General features: G+C 36.2%; 1 protein-coding gene across 1 annotated transcript in view; it reads left to right on the forward strand.

Annotated features, from left to right (window-relative positions):
* Ets98B (DNA-binding protein Ets98B) overlaps positions 1–21,515 on the forward strand; it is an 84,021-nt gene that overhangs the window by 38,219 nt on the left and 24,287 nt on the right. Inside the window, exons 2-3 of the mRNA XM_067761314.1 lie at positions 16,825–17,929; positions 20,599–20,759. Of these exons, the coding sequence (XP_067617415.1) occupies positions 16,825–17,929; positions 20,599–20,759 (1,266 nt within the window). The remainder of the gene's footprint in view (positions 1–16,824; positions 17,930–20,598; positions 20,760–21,515) is intronic.

The raw sequence follows: 21,515 nt of genomic DNA on the forward strand, positions 1-21,515 counted from the left end.
GAAAGGGGCATCTTGACCCGGGCACTATTTCTAGGGGCGCTAAATGGTCCGCAAAGCAGAACTTCCTGGATAATTAGTATTTTTATTTTAACTGATTTCTGGAAAAAATTGTCTATATTAAAAAATGCATGCATATATCCGGAACACTTGCGGCAGCTTGTGAAATAATTGAAAGTATTTGTATATCTTTTTTTCTCACGTTCAACGTTACGATGGGAATTATTAAAAAATGCTTTAACAAAAACAGTCAAACGTGATTCTGAAACACGATGGAGCGCCAGAATACAAGTTGTTGCCGTTACCGTCGATGGGATAGAGAATGTAGTAGAACATTTAGAACAACAAAACATATTTTGACCCGGGCGCAAGAAAACCTCACCACGCCACTGGTCTTTCATCTAGTTAGCGTTGCAATCAAGTCACCTCCAGACATTAGCCGTTAAATTGTGTGTTTTTTTTTTCAATATTTGTATGTATATAGACATAATTTTTTTATTTCTGAAAAACGCACCATATTTTCTCTCATTTCTTACCTAAAGTATTGCGCTAGCCAATGATGACAGAATATCTATCATCCATCTTACTTAACTGAGCTCATAAAGATGGTGGCAGAATTCAAATATTTCCACTTTTTAACACTCGTTTTGTTACTCGAACCTACCTAATAGTAGCACAGGGTTTCTTACGCAGATACAACAACAATCGCTTAAAACATACGATAATACTTAACTTGCATCAGTTTATGATTGAGCGTAAAGTTTTGCATACGAAATGAGTGCAACGAGCTACAAAATAATGATCGCTTTAAAAATAACAAAAATACAAAAAAAAATGATTGGTAACAAGGGAGTGGCATGAGGGCAGTGCTTGAGTATGCTATGCGCCTTTAGAATTAGAATTTGCACGAGCAAGCATTGAAATAAAATTTTGCAAAACAACTTTACTTAATTTAGAAAGCATTCAAATGCACAGCAAGTGGTCGTGTGGTCAGTACTGTCATCACGCATGCGCACGTGACAGCTTATAAAAATGCGCGTTCTACACTGGACATTCACTTAAGTTAATAGACATGAAAAAGCATAACCCTTCATCGTGTAGTATAGATATATATGTAGCCTTTGGAAGTGTGTACATATCAATCTCTGGTATCAGTGATGCCAACGCGTACTGGTATCTTCAGCTCTGAAGTATGAAATGGTGTTTTCCTGCGGCCGCTGACATGCACATAAATTATTTAGACATTTGTTAGCTATTCGTATTTTATTTAGTAGAATAGCATATTTTAACTTTAGGGTTGTGCACTGCTATGCAGTTGTGTTCATGTTGGTTAAGTTTTTTTATTTTTATTTTATAAATCACAAATACCATTTTCAAATGCCTAACAATGCCTTTGACACATAACTCATTTGGAATTGCCACTATCATTGGCGTAACATTACAATGATTCATGAGCGGTGAGCCCAAAGACACTCATAGTAGACCTTCAAAAAAAGAGCAAAACAAAATAAGGCATAAAGCATAACGCAACGCTTAAGAATGCGCATTAAATTTTTTTTGTTATTTTTTCGGTTCATTCTACAAATATCAGCAAAGTGCAATTGAGTTGTCCACTTATAAATTATTTTGCATTTTATTAGACCTGTTTTTCATTGTAGTTGACGGAGTGCAAATCAAAATTTTAAGAAATTACCATACTAAGTTATGTGTACTCATACGAAATACTTAAGAAGCGAACTCGATCAACAGCTTATAGCTAGTGCTGCCGTAAATGTAACGAAATGTAAAACAAATATTTAGAGAATTTGTGCAAAAAGCGGATTTAAACCTTTTACATATCAGAAATATATTTAAAAGTCTAGATTATTTTCATTTGAGAGAACTCTCTTAGGAAGTGGCACATTTCCACTTGGATACATTTATGCTCATTGTGAATATCCTCAAAAGCAGTGCTGTGGAGGCAGATTTTTCCAAACAGATCTTCTTGCTATCTTACTTAATCCCTATTGAGCCAACTACCTTTTCAAATGAACTTGAGTAGGAGCTAAATATCAACCTTGCCCATACTCCTAGAGACTATCCCCGGATGGTGTCTCCACATACTTTAAACCCCCTGATTGCAGTCGGAGAAATTGAAGTGACGAGTCAAAAGATCTTCCGAATCGTGGTATCTTTAGAGGAGGGTTGACATAATGTAATCGGCCTTGACGTCAATTGAAGTTATGATCATTTCAAATGGGCAGATAGTTAATTGAAGTTATTACTTTTAATAGGCCTGGAAGCACTGCGACCTTTGTGTAGATCTATTTTGCATGACCTTTCAGCCTAATTTTGTATGTGGAGGCTCTTAATGTATCTAAGAACCTCTTGAAGCTTTTTACTCCACATCACATGGGGATTAAGAATCACGCCACCTAGATGAAAGAGTCTCTGCCTTGTCAGAGCGACCTCCAGCTCAAAAAAAGGACAAATTTGAGTATCGGATAGATTTATCTTACCTATGTACAGTGTCCCGTATAGTACCAAGTGAGAGTTCGTAGCTCCTTCCTGTTTAGATTAATGAGTTTGCCTGATACTTCCGTTGCCGGAAGTATAAAAGGTTTGGCCTCGGGCTCGGGCCCCTGTTTCGCTAGGTAATCTGCATGTTCATTACTTTTTTGTCCCTGATTTCCGGGAAACAATCCTAACAAAACCTTGTTTTTGGCTTAGAGGTCATTAAAGATTTCATTCAGTCATCCTCTGGCTTAGATTTGATTGTGTAGGATTGCAAGGTACGCAGGGCATCCGCCATAATGTAGATGCTCTTCAAGGATTAGCCTCTCCGTAGACATTCTATACCGCAAACATGAATTTCTGCCTTAAATATGGTGGGGTAACATACCGTTGGTATCGATTTCTTGAAGTTAGCCCCATAGGTGCCAGCTATCGTTTTTCCGTCATCGAATTTCGATCCATCCTATTTGAAGTTATGATGATATGAAATGATCCCGACGTCAAATTTCAATTGTTTACAATATCAACGATGTTAACATAATGACCATCCTGCTCCTCTCTTCTGATATGGTTTAAAAGTCAACTCCTTTCTCTCAAATGGCCATAAAACCAATTATTTTGTTTCATACCTCCACTTATTAAAATGGTAACAAATTTTAGATTGCAGTTTCGTTTTGCCTTTGTTCAGTCAAATGAAAGGGGAGCTCCTTTTTCTATATTTTGGTCCCATTCTAGTGGAAAATTAGATAAGAAACTAATTCAATGAGGTGCTGATGAAAAAAAACTTATTCAAGAAAGCTTAGAAAAAATTGGAATAAAAAATCACGGCAGTTTCTATGCAAGTGCAAAATTAGACTAAAAGCTTGACTGAGGAGGATATTCTTTTGAAAAAAGAAGAAGTTTTCGTTAAATTGACACAATATCAAACTGAAATTTTCTAAATGTTATGGCCATTTAGGTCAAACTAAGAAAGGACATAAGCTTCAATTTACCTTATGACCGTTTAAAATGGTTTTAAAAACAATTGATCTTAAAACCATTTGAAGTGATCATAACGTCAATTAAGCTTTTTGCGAATGAACTTACGTCACCCCACCGATTCTTGGCAATAAGGGAGATTACGGCAGTAACAAAGTGGATAAACTTGCCAAAAAGACTATTAAAAGAGCTGTTTTGCTCTGATTGAAGTGCACATAAAACAAAGATACAGACTTCTTCTATGAGAGCTTTGAAGTCATCGTGGGCTTAACAGTCGGGAGTGAGGAAATTTTTCCAATAAAAAGAAACAAGTACGCGTGCGTTTCGTGGTTTATGATTTGTTTGTTATTGAAAAAAACTTTGCTTAAATGATTTCAATTTAGCCTTTCCTGGGCCTTGAACCCAAGACCTAGCGTAGCACGCTACCATCATAACACTGCGACCGCCAGAATGTATGTATTTGCATATATGGAAAATCCACATTTAAGAATTCAAACAATATGCTATAGGGCGGGTCGATTTAAAAATCGCTCACTGCTCTGTGAAAATCGTATTCTAGGGATCAAAATAAGAAACTTTGCCGAAGGAACCATACCTCTAAAACGAATTCTGATGTCCCCCCCTTTGGGTCGAACTTTTGGGTAGGGGCAATTTCAATTCTACCTACTGTGTCTTGTGGTGGCTTAAAACAACACAAGCAATTTTACGACCTGCAATTGTGTCACAGTGATACCTTCATTTTTTAAAACGGTTGAATAAAAAACCCACACAACTATGTTTACGACATGCAAATGCATCACAGTGATGCCTTGGTTTTAAAAGGGGGTTGTAAAAACGCTAATTTCTAATAATTTGTTTTAATTTCTTTTCTATTACTAAGTTAAATTAATTTTTTCATTTTCATATGTTCTGACTAAATAAATTTGCCCCTACGACCCAAAGGGGGGGGGGGGGGGGGGGGGGGGGGGGGGGGGGGGGGACATCAGAATTCGTTTTAGAGGTATGGTTCCTTCAGCAAAGTTTCTTATTTTGATCCCTAGAATATGATTTTCACAGAGCAATGGGCGATTTTTTTGCGTCCCCACAAAACGACCCGGCCTAATATGCTACAACAAAAATATCGGCAAATACTGCCCACAATAAAATTGCTTTATCATTTTGTATTAAATTTATTGTGAACAAAATTAGATCATTATGGAAACTCCGGAGGGTTTCCTATTCATACCAATGTACATACATATGTACATACGTGTATACATAGCAGCACATAGCACCTGCAGTGGGTGAAATGGAAAAACCAAATCAATTGAAACAATATTCTGAATCTCTGCTATATCGAGCAACTTCTGATGTAAAAAAAAACAGTGAACAATAGCTTTAGCTCAACGTCAATTCAACTTCGATTAATGATTTGGCACTTGCTAGGTGTGTATCTTTTGCTAGACTGCTATACTGCTTCTCCCTCCATGCATCTGTGTCTGTTTAAAAGTTGTTGCTAATAAATTTTTAAATCAACTTTTGAAACGTCATAAATCGAGTTGGAAATTTCACGCGAGTAGCACAATTTATTGCACTGTAAGGTGTATGTATTAGAGCGTATCGCGTTATATGGAGAATATATAGGGTGCCTCGTTTTCTCAGTGCTTATCAGATTTATAAAGTAGAAAAAAAATTGGCATCTAATAAAAACAGCGATGTGGGACTTTTCCCTGCAATTTCCTATTTTTTTAATTTTGCTAACGCAAAATGGATATTTTTAATCTTTTTCAAAAAGTCATCGATTCGAATCGAGCTCAAGGCCTTTAAAATAATTTTTTTATCATTGTTATTGTTGTGATAATACTATGTACAAACACACATCAAATTGACAATTTATACCATTTGGGCAATTTATTATGCAATTTATCATATAATAAATTGTAATAATAAATTACCAATCTAAAAAAAAATTGCGTAATAAATTGTTTCAAACTGCAAATGCAACCTTGTAAAGTGTGTTTATTGAGTAGATTTAAACGTCAGTTACGCATGGCTCAACTATATGGTTGGCTCCTCTCATCAGCGGATTTCATTTTTTTTCATTTCACTGGAGTACGGATTGCCAATAGAAGATTGCAAACTCAAAACGAAACCAAAACATTGAACACATTTTCTTACAACACACAAAAATTTCATAGTTTTATGTTTTCATTCCCTTCCATTCGCCTAATACCAACAAGCCTATTTTGACAGTCTGAACAAAGGTAAGTTGTTGCTGTATAGATGATCCAATCAGCTATCAAATTACTATTGTGTAAACTAAATTGAGTTTTATGATCACGACTCAATTTAAATCGACATGCTTTAATTTTTTTCTATTTGAACATAATTTAAACAAGTTTTAAAAATTTAAAAAGTTGTAAATTTAAAATAGAGAAAAGCAATTTTTGGAACAACTGTCGACGAGCTATCGTCTAATACGCTATCGTCTAGTACGCTCTAACACTATGTAATTAATTGCATCTAAAATATATCTTAGTATGCCCGCACTCACCAAAAAATTTGCACCTTATTTATAAGACTTCTTTCAATTGACTTTAAGTTTTTTTTATTATGGGATCTTAAGTATGTAAAGGCTTATTTATAAAATTCTCTTTTTATTTTCATTAATTTAAGAAAATACTTCCATACCGGTCTCAAAATCGTTTTCGAAAAATTCGAAAACTCGAAAAATTTTTACGAAAATTTCGAGCTTTTTATTTTGAACTTTTTATTGAGTACTCAGTTTTGTAGCTAAATCAATTTTAATCTCACAAAATTCGTATTGATTTAAACAAATTTTTTCCGAAGCTTGTTTCAGAGTTTCTTCCATACACAAAATAAAGCTATGCGCCCATTTTAGTCGCACAAATATTTTTGTTGCTGAAACTCGCTGCTTGAAGTAGAGGTCGGTTTGCTTTGCGCCGTCTTTCTTCTGTAGTCAAATTTAGGGAGTAAATTTTTTTTTATTGAAGCACTTGTACTTTATTTTGAACAGAAATTTTTATAATTAAAATTATTTTTAAAATTTTTAATAAAAAAGCAAGTTTTTAGCAAGAATTGTTATAAATATAAAATCGTTGCCTAAAAAGAGAAAATATGATGTGCAACTCCAAAAGAGAAGATATCGATCAACAACAAAACTTTTTGTGTGTAAACGGCGACTTATAATAGAGTTTAAAAAAAAAAACGCAAAACGCATTTGTTTCATCATTGCCTACAGATTTAACAATTGTTTCCAGAAAAATCAATGAAAGAAGCTGCAAACATTTGCTTGCGCTAAGATTCTTGGACGGTCCCGAAATGATCTCAAAAAAGCAAGGAAATTGTCACGAACCAATTCCTAAACGATTCTGTTCAAATGACGTAAGCCAATTAAGTGCAGAAATGATCACAAAAACAACTACGAACGGCCCGAAATAGTTAAAAGCTGTTATCCAACCAGCCACTTTCTCCAAAACAAAGGGTGCCATGGCTTACTTTTCCATAATTACTTTGACAACGCCAAAAGCGGCCAAAGCGATTATGGAAATTAGTCATTAGACGTCGTTCTCGTGCGATGAGTTAAAATTCGAACTTCGAATAACGATAAACATTTTAATCATTTTTTTTTTTTTTTGCTTGTGTCACAGTCTCTTTAAAAAGTTTTTTGGTCGAACATCCAGCGTGCTGCATAGTATTATTGCTTACAACCGCTTATGTAATTTTTTGCTGGGTTTGTAAAATTTACTTATTATAGCCGTTGGCTGATTGTCTGTACGCTTTGTGGTCAGATAGACTTTCGTGCCGTGCCTGGATTTATTTTTAGAAATATTGAAATCAATTAATTTGCCTGTACAATTGATAAGTTCTAATATTTCTGTTAACTGTTTTCTCTTTTATTTTTCATTTTTTTCTCTAGTCCGATGTAGGTATTATTTATTTAAGATCTTTATTTTGTTACAACAACTTCATTACAGTAACTGAACACATTATTGTATCTGTCTTATCTGCCCACAATCGAATATTACTTGCCAATGATCAGCTGTGAGCTGTATATACTTTATTGTAAAATGCACAGTGGGCCAAAAGCACAATAAAAGTGAACAAATTAGTTTGTTTAGCTATAAATAGCTGTGTTTTTTTCACATGTATATATATACGCATTTAAACTTTATATGAACTGCTAAGTGTGTAACTTTATCTACACTTATGAAATTGTTGCGCAGAAAATTTGTACTGCTAAATTTCACTATGCATTATACTCAGTTTCAACTGAAATGTTTCTCTCCATTTTATCTCTACACTATTCTCCACTTCTAAGACCGAAAAGAGTTTGCGTCCACTATTCATTGCAACCAACTCAGCTATAGGTTGTACACTATGTCCAACAGAGGTGCGTGTCTCCCTAATTCAGTTTTGTAACTAGTTATTTACCACTGCGGCGCATCCTCAATAATTGGCGCTAGATGGGTCTCCTAAACATTATCTAAATGATGATAAGCGTTGTTTTTCACCCGCAAATGTAGATGTATATACATTAAAAAAACACGGCTAAGATTAACTCATTTAAAACCCTTCATTGTCCCCTTGTGAGGCTAATGTCATATTAACAATCAGCTTTTCCGCCACTTTGAATTTCCATATCTGATTACAGTTCCATAATTAGCGAACTCGAAATCTCGCTATAGAAAATATTTTTAAAATCAGTTAGATATTGCAATCACCAATAATCCGAAAGCATTTTACCCCAATGTGTGGCGTTTGGGTTATTCTGAGTTTGTGCTGTGAGTTTTTGCTGCAAAATCTTTTGTTTATACCTCCTTTTGTTCTTTTTTTTGTTGCCTCTCAATGAAACTCAATAAAAAATGTAATAACTTCGTGACTAGCTAACATTTACATATGTTTATATACATAACTATATACGAATATGTTAACATATAGATACACAATTAAAAACGCACATAATATGTTTAAGCTTTTAGCAATATTTGACTTAAACTGACTGTGACGCTTAGAACTTAAACACAAAACTTGGCTTAGCTTTAGCATGTAAATATAAAAAGGTGTACGTATCATATTTGTGTTGGTGAAGCCTTTACAAAACTGGCTGAGCATTGGAAAATCCCGCGCTGTTGAGAAAAAAATGGGTCGCTAGCAACTGATGGCCAGCAGAGTGGAACACACTCATACAAACATTCATAACAGTAACAAATTTTTTAAAGCGCACAGTGTGGTGGTATTGTCTTGAAGGGGATGCTAAATCGCTTTTTCTCTGATCAGTGGTAGCTAACGAAATCTTTGTAACTCTAAGAGCGAGGGTGGCCACATATGTTAGATCCCTGCAGATACTATTCTTGAGAAATTACAGCTAAATAGGTCACGACAAACTGGGCTAGGATTTCAAATCAGTAAAACGTAGCGCGTCCTCTTATTGGGAAGAGAAAACAACCCTCTTTAAATTTGTAGAAGCTCAGCTACGTATTATCTCATCTCTCCTCCTCATCCAATTTCCTTGGTATTATTGTAGCGCCAAATAAATAAAACCGTATTGAAGATGGATCTTATTTGGTTTTACAAAAGTGCTTTAAGAAAGAACTCACAGAAGCTAGACTATGTCGAGCAGTCAATGCGACGTCCGGACTTAAGCAGAATATTTTATGCGGATGTCTGTACTCTATAAAGAGCAGGTCGACTAATGCAGAGTTCAATTCCTTTATCATACAATATAATGAGTAAAAGTGATGAATTTTAAAACTGAGTAGAAGTTCCGCGATTCGCTGACGCTGATAAGAAGGACAGAGAGCATTCCCAAATAGATATAATCGAAACAGACAACTCTGCACGACTAAGATCGGTTGATAGCTGAGAAAAACTGAAGACCTAAACGGACCCGCAATGTATAAACTGGGTTCAGAGTTCTGTATGGCATTTTCGGGACAGGAATATAAATAGCTTTCTTCATAAACTAAACAAATGTTCGTACCTTTTCATACTGTTATATTAAATAGACGTGAGTATCAAGTACTCATGAAGTTCGATATGTAAATGGTAAAGGTGTACGTCTAGAAAACTAATATTTTTAAATTAGAGGGCGAGCTCGAAGTTCAGTAGTGGAAGTTAATCATCAACATAGACCAAAAACAAGTACACAAAATCATAGTTTGCATCCAACTAAGACGAAGCAATTCATTTGTTCGCCATAGTATGATCCATAGAATAAACCCGGTTCTGCTTCGGCACTATTTCCGAATTTGTACGGCATTGAAGTGTTATCGGGTAGTGTTTGATAACAAACCGATAACGGACCGATAACTCGTGGTAATTTTACGATAATTTTGTCAATAACAAATCAAACAAATTTTGATAAAAAAATCGTAATTTTTCGGTAAAAAATGGTTAATTAAAAACCGATAACTCATCCAAAAAGTCGTGTATGCATCGTCGATAAAAACCCATAACAACCCATACACAGTATAAATATCAAACCGATAATTCGTATTAAAGAAATAGAGGACACGCCCATAATGCGATTATAACTGATAGCTCATCGATAACGATTGCTATCGATTACAAACAGCTAACACTTAAATAACAAATACATGACACCACTGGGTTTTGGTGTCTCACCTTTCCCATCCTTAGCCCTGCCTTGAGCAAAGATTTTTACAAACCACCGGGAACTCCTTTAGTTATACTATCCTGACAGACCTGTGATCGCTCACGGTTTTGGGAAAGCATGTAAGGGATGTTTTGTGGGGCATATCAAACAATTTTGCAATCATTTTTAAATCAGTTGTTCCTTCGTATAGGCATCATTTTCGGTATCAATACAATCATTCTCGGACTACTACGTAATATTTCCCCATTTGTTTTGTCATCTTATTAAGATCGTTTCAAGACTGTTTCGGTATCAGTTGGGGACAATTCCACGATGGTTTCGAAATTATTTTTGGACTGCTTTAGGATTGGGTTTAAGATAATTTGGATACTGCTTTAGGACTGTATTCGATGCGTTTTCAGGATAGTCGTTATGATCATTCAGGGGCTTTGTCGGTTAACTTGACGGTACTTTAGCCATATAATAGTTTTTGAGTCCTAAAGAAACTTACTTGGCACTCAAAATAAATTTTTAGGTATTGCATGGACTCCCTTTGACATATTCCTTTTCACCCTGATCTCCTGAACATTGCCGTCCTAATATATTAACTCTCCATGGCCACAAGGTTAGAAGATCGGTATTTTATTTGAAAACGACATTTTTCACATGCTGGCATGGTAATGTAGCAAAGAATGTTGAACTAAGCAAAGATCTTTAAAGTTGCTCTAAAACATTGGCGAACGCAGGGACAGTAGACTTTTATGTGCGATATTTTAGCTACTCATTCCAAATAATTGCGACATTTTTTGCAGATTGGACAAGGCACGCATAAAATCCATTGGGCTAACTTCATATGTTCCCTCCAATAAAAACTTATAACTTTGATTTCGATGCAAGGCGTGGTGCATCGTTGTACTCGGGAAACGCCTTCTGTGAAGACATTACTGCAATGCACTGACTCAGTATATATTTTCAAAAACATTTTCTTATTTTATGTCGTCACTGGAAAACTGTGAATCCCATTACTCATATGTTTAGAAATTGTAAACTCTTCTACTAATTATTCAAATTTTTTAAACAAAAAAAAAACAAAAACAAAAACAGATGAAAGTAATTAATTAGTAGCAATATCTTCCCCCAACAAGGGCTGAGTAGACCCCTCGAACTCATAAACTCGCATACATATGTATGTATATGATTAAACACTTATCTCAACAAAAAAAAGATTTTACTTAGCTTTTATATTCCTTCGCTGGTCTCATATTGAAGCTTAAATCTCTCAATTGCTTGGCGCTTTGCTGTGAATCTCTCGAGAACATACCAACTACCAACTAACAACAAACAATAGCTTAAAAACGCTAAATGACCAAACTAGTTTTGGCATGAAGTGCACTTTTTTATTGTTTGTATTGACGCTTTTGTTTTTCAATTGCTTGTAAATTCTAAAAATACTCGACAGTAAGCATTAAGGTGTGTCAGTTTTAGGTGATATAGTTTTTCTTTGCTTCTGTAATAAAACTAAGATTTCCTGTAAATTTACACAATTTTTGAAATTCAAATGCAAAAAAGTCCGACCCTAAACGCCAAGCTTATGTTGAGTGTGCAGGAAAACTTTTTAAAAAAAAAAATTATCTACATATGTAGCATGGTTATCAATTTTAGAAATCGGGTGTCAAATTGTCAAGTTGCAAAAAAAAAATTTTACATGAATTTTCCTAGATCAAAAAGTTTAAAAGAAATATTCCGTGGCTCTTTTAACATAAACCGCAAGTTTAGAACCTTTTTTTTGCCTAGTCTAAAATACACAAAACTGATTTTATAATTTTATAAAGATTTTTTTTTATAGAGATTGTTTTTTAAAGTTTCTTTAACGCGTAGTTAAAACTTTTTTTAAAACATTTTCATAATTTTCTTACATGGTTTTGGTTACACAGTCATTAAAATGTTTCTAAAATTAACGAAAGTAAGAAATAAAAATAAACTAAAATAATTTTAAGCACTTCCTTTATATAAATGGACAAAAATCAGCGAAAAATGTCTCCTTATATAAAGACATATTCTTGCTAACTTTGATTTTTAAATTTTGACATAGAAATTGCAAAAATATTTATGAGAAGTAAAAATATAAAAGTGGAGCGCACATTACTTGGATTGGAAAGTTGGGAGGAAAGGAGATATTATTAGTCAATCAATTCCGCTCCACCCTTATATTTTTACTTCCATGACATTTCTATGTCAAAATTTAAAAATCAAAGTTAGCAAGAATATGTCTTTATATAAGGAGATATTTTTCCCTGATTTTTGTCCATTTATATAAAGGAAGTGCTTAAAATTTTTTTTATTTAATTTTTATTTTCTCCTTATCTTACATTTTCTCGGTGTCTTAACCTATCTGTTAAGTTTTACGCTTGTAGCTCAATGAGAACTTACATAAAAATGAATCCCAAAATTCCCTCCATTCCGCTTGATTTTTCTAAATATCTCAGTCCGTGCGCCCCTAGCGAACCTTTTTGTATTGTGTCATCGGCTGTCATCGACCTCGGAATTAAGCTCTAAATTTTTGGCCTCTAGCTCATCGAGAAGTTACTTAAAACCCGGTTTCAAATTTCCAAATTATTATCTAATTTTTTCAATCCGTTCGCCACCTAACGGAATCTTTTTCTCCTTTTGTACCTTTGTCACGGTTTCTTAACCTCTGATGTTTCAAGTTTGTAGCTCAATGAGAAGTTTCTTAAATATCGATTGCAAGATTTGTATGAAAAGCGGACAAACATTCAACGGACCTAATATAAAGGAAGTAATAAGAAAATAACTGGAAAAATTTGTAAATGATTGTTGCTACTTTTTTCCCCTTGCCACTGCGGGATATGCGTGCTTAGAATATACTCGCAGTACGTATGCCTATCGTAAAAGGCAACTAAAATCTTAATCCTGCTCGTGGGTTGTGCGCTAGGCTTGGGCCTCCCATATAAAACCACTTTCCGATGAAGCCTAGTAACAGGCCTCGGATGAGAACATTTTTTTTTGATTCCGACCACGGTAAACGTGTAACGGACTATGATTTTAAAGGTATTGACTTGAGGCCAATGACGGGATATATATACTATTTTAGGAAGAGGTGCTAAGGGCTGTTTCGGTTTGCTTATCTCGTCGTCAAGGCAAGGCCGACATCACCACCATACAGGAAGCACGATAGACAGGGTAAGGCAGGACGATACGGCCTTTCGGCGTCCACTACAGTGACAATATGAACAAACGCGCAGTTCAGAGCTACGGTGTTGGTTTTGTGGGGGAAAGAAATTTCGTCGCCAAGTACTGTCGCTCACGACTGTGAACGAGCGTCTCGCCGCGATACGCATCAATGCGAAGTTTTACAATAGATATATCGTTTGTATGCGCTTACGCATCACTAGGCAATATGGGCAACAAGGCTAAGAGCTCCTTCTATATCAAATTATAAAAGACATAAAATGACTGCCCCGCTATGATATTAAAATCATGTTGTACCACTTTAACTCTAGAATGGAAAAGGAAGGGGTATTTGGTTTTTTATTTTTAAAATTTAGCCTACACTAATAAACATCTCCCAATGGGTTGAGGCTGATTGACTTTGACGCTATTCAAAATATGAGCAGGGTTCCAGCATAAAAATATACACCAAGCTACTTTGCTGTCTCCTGATCGAAGAACATGAAACTGAACCGATCACGCTTTGATCCTTGGCGGCCTTAATTCCAGTGTCCCGGATGTGCCCACTCTACGAGATCCAGATATCGAATCGGACCAACAACTTTTGGCAGTCAAGGTACGTGCACGTCTCTATACAGCAAAGAAAGTGCGTACAGTGGCACATAAAAAATTTCCGACGAAAAGCTGGTCGCGAAGAAAGAAAAAAATGTCTATTTAGAAGGAAAAACGCGAAGTAAAATTGCATGATTGCGAGGACCTTAAGATGCCGGCTGTAGATGATATACAGAGCGTACTTAAGTCGTGGAGGGAGCACTTCTCTTCATTGCTGGCCAGCGTGTGAGAAGGCAAAGCCCTAATCGCCGATGATGGAAAAGACGTTTCAAATTGGAAAAAAACTTGTTCCTACTGATTTTGATGTTGCCTTTCCTTAACTTTCGGTGTAAAAGACCGTGGCGGTACCCCGACACCACGGATGCTTACTAAGGTACATGTAGTTTTATAGTCAGCCTTTGGCTTTGATGGTAGAGTTAGTTAGCCGAGACCAAAACCGTGACGTTGATATTAACAGTAACCTTCCCCATTCGTTTCGTTTTAAAGAATTAGAAATGGCTCTTGTATTCCCGAACGAATCGGACAAAGATGGTTACACACCTAACAAGTATTAATAAGAAAAACATTTTGATGAAGTAGAAAACAAAGAAAGAACAAAGAAGGTATTACCTGAAAAAGAAAACACCCTAGTTTTTATTGAACGAATGTAGTGGAAGAGACTAAACAAATATTGATTGGCTTAAACAATTGAAATTGCAAGTTAAACTTTGAGACTACAAATCATTTCTTTTCGCGCAGATCCATGTCATATTCAGTTTGTCTCACGTATACGCTTCAGCTCTTGTTTATTTTTATACTCAGCTGAGCAGAGCTCATAGAGTATATTAATTTTGTTCGCATAACGGTACCACGTAATGGCATAAACTAATCGAGATAGATATAGACTTCTATATATCAAAATTAACTGGGCGAAAAAAGAAATTAGCCATGTCCATCTGTCGGTCTGTCCGTAAACACGATAACTTGCGTAAATTTTGAGGTATCTTAATGAGTTCCTGGGCACTCATCTCAGATCGCGTTTATCGCACTATAACCACGCCCACTTTTTCGATATCGAAAATTTCGAAAAAACGAAAAAGTGCGATAATTCATTACCAAAGACGAATAAAGCGATGAAACTTGGTAGGTGGGTTGTGAAGCAGATAGAAATAGAATATTAGTAAAATTTTGGACAATGGGCGTGGCACCGCCCACTTTTAAAAGAATGTAATTTATAAGTTTTGCACGCTGTAATTTGGCAGCTGAGTATGTAGTTTTCGGTTACACCCGAACCTAACCTTCCTTACTTGTATACAATGCTAAGGACTATTTTTGTTTTTGTTTGAACAAGAATAAGGGCTTTCACAGTTTTATTTTAGTACAGAGAGTTAAGTAATTGGGATTTTTCAGTTTTTCTCTCAATGGGCTGCTTGTGATAGCGATCATTATAGTGGCGTGTTGTCATATCAATTCGCTCACCATTTGTTTCAATTTGCATTGCTAAGCTAATGGGGAAAATACCATAAAGTGGCAGGTGAGGTTTTGTTGTTGTTGTTTGTTTGGAGGCACGTAACAAATACTTATTTAGCGTCATGTCATGGAAGCTGTAGCAACTAGTTTTAGAATGACGCGCTTTAATGGCGGTACGTTTTAGCGGCATTCGTTACGCTCGAACGATTTGTTATACTGTTTTGCTGATGATTGATCTGATTTTGACAAGAACGTACGCGGAAGTCAAGGCTATGTATAAGAAACCGACGCGAGTTTAAAATATTAAATATAGAAGTACTTAAGTTATTTTGATACTCAAAGTAAATAAATAAAATATAATTCTAGTTTTCAATTTTATATTAGAATTTACATACATCTAGGTAAATAATGTCATAAAACGTTGGATAGAGACTTGTAGTTACTAAAATTGTGGATCTGCATATACACCGCCATATGAATTCTTTTGAGCAGTAATGGTAAGGACTCACAATGATCTGGAGCAGAAGTCTGTGGGGAAGGCCTAGTAGCTATTCAGTTAAGATTAGCTCTAACTTTTGCTTTGAGATAGTGACTTGTGTGTTTAATTGGTTTCTATATTAGTGGATAAGCTTCAGTTGTCGAAAAATATCACAATAATAAACAAGTAAGAACAGGGCTGTCTTCGGCTGTGCCGAAGAGATTATACCTTTCATGAATGGAATACAACAATAATCTGATGAAATTTCAAAAATGCATAAAGTCTGGACAATCAGTTGTATGGGATCCATATTATGTATATATCCGATCATGGTTTCTCAGACATTAATGTATGCTACATATGAATGTGAAAAAAGTTCACAAAGCAATGACGAATACCATCTTTTCCGAAAAATCAGTTCTATGGGAGATACACGCTATAGTGTTCCGTTCAGATCAGTTACGACAAATGGTTAATCCAGCATCCAAATATATATAATAAAAAAAAAATTTCTAAAACTAGCCCAAGACAGTTCGGAAAGTTTTACAAAACCAATTTTTAAATGAATCAAAGATAGCTTCAAAATAATCCGAATTTGGTGCTGAAAGCAATCCCAAATTGCTCAGAAGATTCCGTAACACTTCCGAGAGAGCATCCAGATAAACTCCAGAAACTATCCCGAAAATATTACCGAAAGGATTCAAAACTTATCACCAGATAATCCCGAAATCATCGCGAGACGAACTGAAAAGAGTCTCGTAATGTATTGGAGATAATCCTATACTGGTCGCATGTTCAAAATTAATTAGGTCTCGATAAAGCTCATACGCCAAATTCAATTGTGCAGGATCAAGTTTACTCAGGCTTATATCGAAACAGTCCTAAAACGATCCAAAGCAACCATAAAGTCATCTAAAGAAGGACTAAAAGTTATCCCAAAAATAATTCGGAACACAACTCTACGTAAATCTTACTATCACCTCTTGTATTAAAATTAACGTATTTTATATTTATTTTTATCTTATTTTAGTTATCTCAAAGCAATTGCTTAGCGCCTCCCCCAGAAACTTTGTTATACGCGCAGCTAACGCCTATAACGAGCTCATCAACGCCGATGCAATCTGCTACACCAATGCAGTCACCAACATTCAAGGTAGAACAAACTGCTTTTATCCAGCCATTATCTTCGCCGTCAGCGCCATCTCCATCCTCTGCGTCATCAGCGTCCTACAACGACCCATTCGCTGCTTACGCCGACAATTTTGACTTATCACTATTACCTCAAACTTGTGTTCAAACAACGGAGAATATACCCACCAGTGTTTATCAATTTGGTTGTAATACGCCTACAACAACACCAACATCAACGACGCCCACATCACCTGTGCCGCATAGCAACGCCTTATTAACGCCACCAGAAATTAAAATCGAACAAGGTTGGTCTTACGGCTCCTCTATCTCCTTGCCGGAGGAGATAAAGCGGGAGCGACAACAATCGATGCTTAAATCGCCCAACTTACTGATACCACCACCACCATATCCGCATGTTTATCCATCGCCGCAATCGAGTCCTGCTCAATCAGAATATGGATTTCCACAGAAGCAATTCGCTTCCAATTGCTATGATTCCATGAGTCCATTAAGCTCGTCGCATTCATCATTACATTCGTCAACATATCCTACGATCGATGCTTGCAATATTAAACAAGAATTGCATATCTTGCCACCATCGCCACCAGAATCAAATTGTGAAGCACCCTCACCGCATTCATCGTGGGTCGATATTAAATCTGAACCTCTAGATGCTGATGTTGAAGCTTTAATTGATTTGAATATGTTGCTTGATAAGAAGGACTTTGTCAATACAAACTACAGCGAACAACGCCCGAGCAACGACGTCAACAATGATTATCAGTTAAAGCAAATATCGAAGTTGCATATGCAGCAACTGCAATTACAACAACAACTCAATCAAGATCATCAAATGCTTCGCGAATTCTTCGAAGACAACCATTTTCCCTTGGGCTGCAGCATGGATGAAGTTAGCGGAAATATCGAAAAAGTGATCTCAATGGCTCTTGAAGATACCAAGAGTCAAGCGGTGGAAACGTGTGCCAAATTGCAGATATCGCAAGGTGAGTCGAATTTTTTTATACTCAGTTGAGCAGAGCTCACAGAGTATATTAAGTTTGATTGGATAACGGTTGGTTGTACATATATAACGGAATCGAGATAGATATAGACTTCCATATATCAAAATAATCAGGATCGAAAAAAAATTTGATTGAGCCATGTCCGTCCGTCCGTCCGTTAACACGATAACTTGAGTAAATTTTGAGGTATCTTGATGAAATTTGGTATGTAGGTTCCTGAGCACTCATCTCAGATCGCTATTTAAAATGAACGATATCGGACTATAACCACGCCCACTTTTTCGATATCGAAAATTTCGAAAAACCGAAAAAGTGCGATAATTCATTACAAAAGACCGATAAAGCGACGAAACTTTGTAGATGAGTTGAACTTATGACGCAAAATAGAAAATTAGTAAAATTTTGGACAATGGGCGTGGCACCGCCCACTTTTAAAAGAAGGTAGTTTAAAACTTTTGCAAGCTGTAATTTGGCAGTCGTTGAAGATATCATGATGAAATTTGGCAGGAACGTTACTCTTATTACTATATGTACGCTTAATAAAAATTAGCAAAATCGGAGAAGGACCACGCCCACTTTTAAAAAAAAATTTTTTTTAAAGTAAAATTTTAACAAAAAATTTAATATCTTTACAGTATATAAGTAAATTATGTCAAGATTCAACTCCAGTAATGATATGGTGCAACAAAATACAAAAATAAAAGAAAATTTAAAAATGGGCGTGGCTCCGCCCTTTTTCATTTAATTTGTCTAGGATACTTTTAACGCCATAAGTCGAACAAAAATTAACCAATCCTTTTGAAATTTGGTAGGGGCATAGATTTTATGGCGTTAACTGTTTTCTGTGAAAATGGGCGAAATCGGTTGATGTCACGCCCCGTTTTTATACACAGTCGTCCGTCTGTCCTTCCACATGGCCGTTAACACGATAACTTGAGCAAAAATCGATATATCTTTACTAAACTCAGTTCACGTACTTATCTGAACTCACTTTATCTTGGTATGAAAAATGAACGAAATCCGACTATGACCACGCCCACTTTTTCGATATCGAAAATTACGAAAAATGAAAAAAATTCCATAATTCTATACCAAATACGAAAAAAGGGATGAAATATGGTAAGGTAATTGGATTGTTTTATTGACGCGAAATATAACTTTAGAAAAAACGTTATAAAATGGTTGTGACACCTACCATATTAAGTAGAAGAAAATGAAAAGTTCTGCAGGACGAAATAAAAAACCCTTAAAATCTTGGCAGGTATTACATATATAAATAAAGTAGCGGTATCCAACAGATGATGTTCTGGGTCACCCTGGTCCACATTTTGGTCGATATCTGGAAAACGCCTTCACATATACAACTACCACCACTCCCTTTTAAAACTCTCATTAATACCTTTAATTTGATACCCATATCGTACAAACTCATTCTAGAGTCACCTCTGGTCCACCTTTATGGCGATATTTCGAAAAGGCGAACACCTATAGAACGAAGGCCCACTCCCTTTTAAAAATACTCATTAACACCTTTCATTTGATACCCATATCGTACAAACAAAGTCTAGAGTCACCCCTGGTCCAGAAAGGCCCACTCCCTCTTAAAATATTCATTAACTCCTTTCGTTTGATACCCATATTGCACAAACGAATTCTAGAGTCACCCCTGGCCCACCTTTATGGCGATATCTCGAAACGGCGTCCACCTATGGAACTAAGGATTACTCCCTTTTAAAATACTCATTAACACCTTTGATTTGATACCCATATCGTACAAACAAAGTCTAGAGTCACCCCTGGTCCACCTTTATTGCGATACCTCGAAAATGCGTCCACCTATAGAACTAAGGCCCACTCCCTCTTAAAATACTCATTAACTCCTTTCGTTTGATACCCATATTGCACAAACGAAATCTAGAGTCACCCCTGGCCACCTTTATGGCGATATCTCGAAACGGCGTCCACCTATAGAACTAAGGCCCACTCCCTTTTAAAATACTCATTAACACCTTTCGTTTGATGCCCATATTGTGCAAACAAATTCTAGGGTCACCCCTGGTCCACCTTTATGGCGATATCTCGAAACGGCGTCCACCTATGGAACTAAGGATTACTCCCTTTTAAAATGCTCATTAACACCTTTCATTTGATACCCATATCGTACAAACGCATTCTAGAGTCACCCCTGGTCCATCTTTACGGCGATATCTCGAAAAGGCGTCCATCTATAGAACTTAGGTCCACGCCCTTTTAAAATACTCATTAATACCTTTCATTTGATACCCATATCTACAAACGCATTCTAGAGTCAACCCTGATCCACCTTTATGGCTATATCCCTAAATGGCGTCCACCTATAGAACTATGGCCCACTCCCTCATAAAATACTCTTTAATGCCTTTCATTTGATACACATGTCATACAAACACATTCCAGGGTTTCCCTCGGTTCATTTTCCTACATGGTTATTTTCCCTTATGTTGTCACCATAGCTCTCAACTGAGTATGTAATGTTCGGTTACACCCGAACTTAACCTTCCTTACTTGTTATTATTTAATTAGTCTGTTTCGGATATCAAAGTTTAAATTTGTTTGATTCCCAGCAAAACTCTTATTTTCAAGGAAACTAACTTAAATTCTCATTATTTTAGATCCCTGTAATTGGTCAGTCGTTCAAGTACATTCCTGGCTACGATCAACGATCGCCCAATTCAAATTGCCTGAAATCGCTGATTTGGAGAGTAAGTTTCCAGAAAATGGTGCAGCATTGATTTTACTCAGCGAAGAAGAATTCAGAAGACGTGCACCAGCGGTAAGTAGAAAGATCTTCACGTATGTAGTTTATATATGCCTTTATTAGTTTATTTGGACAGAAAATTCGAGAAGCTATTATTAGCAATAGACAGTCATTCATGAGACAATCGTATAGTTATCACCTTAAAAAACTGCAGAGGTTGAAACTGGTTCAGTAATTTTGTTTTCAGTTGAGGGGTCGGTATCCCTTGTTTGGTAGCCTCTTTACTTCGGTGTTACGCACATGGCCCTCTAGATTATGGGCGGCATTAACGTTTTTCGACATGCCAAAAGATTGCCTGCAGTCTGCCAAGGTTTCCTATTGCCTTACGTGAGTGATAGACATCATTTGGACAACCTTAAGAGGCCTCACAATTTTCTGTTTGAATTCCTCTTCGAGAAGCTATATAACTTATAGCTTCCCCATAGACTAAGTTCGTTTCCCATTAAAGTCGTAAAAGGACCGCCAAAATTTCAAACTTAATTCATCATAAGAGTGGACTATTATTTTATTCCAGCCGATACGCATTCCATACCACCTGAGGTTTAATACAGGCGATAGCTACCTTGATGTGGGACGTAACGTTTGTTCTTTTTATTACACCTTACTGACGGCTCTCTGCCGAGACTTGTAGGGCAAACGATGCCATATCAATTGCCGGTGAAAGGAAAGAAACTCATGTTATCGGATTCGAAGTTCCGTTCTTGGTTCTCCAGATTTTCCCATTGAAGCTCCTAGTCTGTGGATCTCCCGTGATGAAGTTTCACACTAAAT

Source organism: Eurosta solidaginis, chromosome 1 (assembly GCF_040869045.1).
Source record: "Eurosta solidaginis isolate ZX-2024a chromosome 1, ASM4086904v1, whole genome shotgun sequence".
NCBI lineage: Eukaryota > Metazoa > Arthropoda > Insecta > Diptera > Tephritidae > Eurosta > Eurosta solidaginis.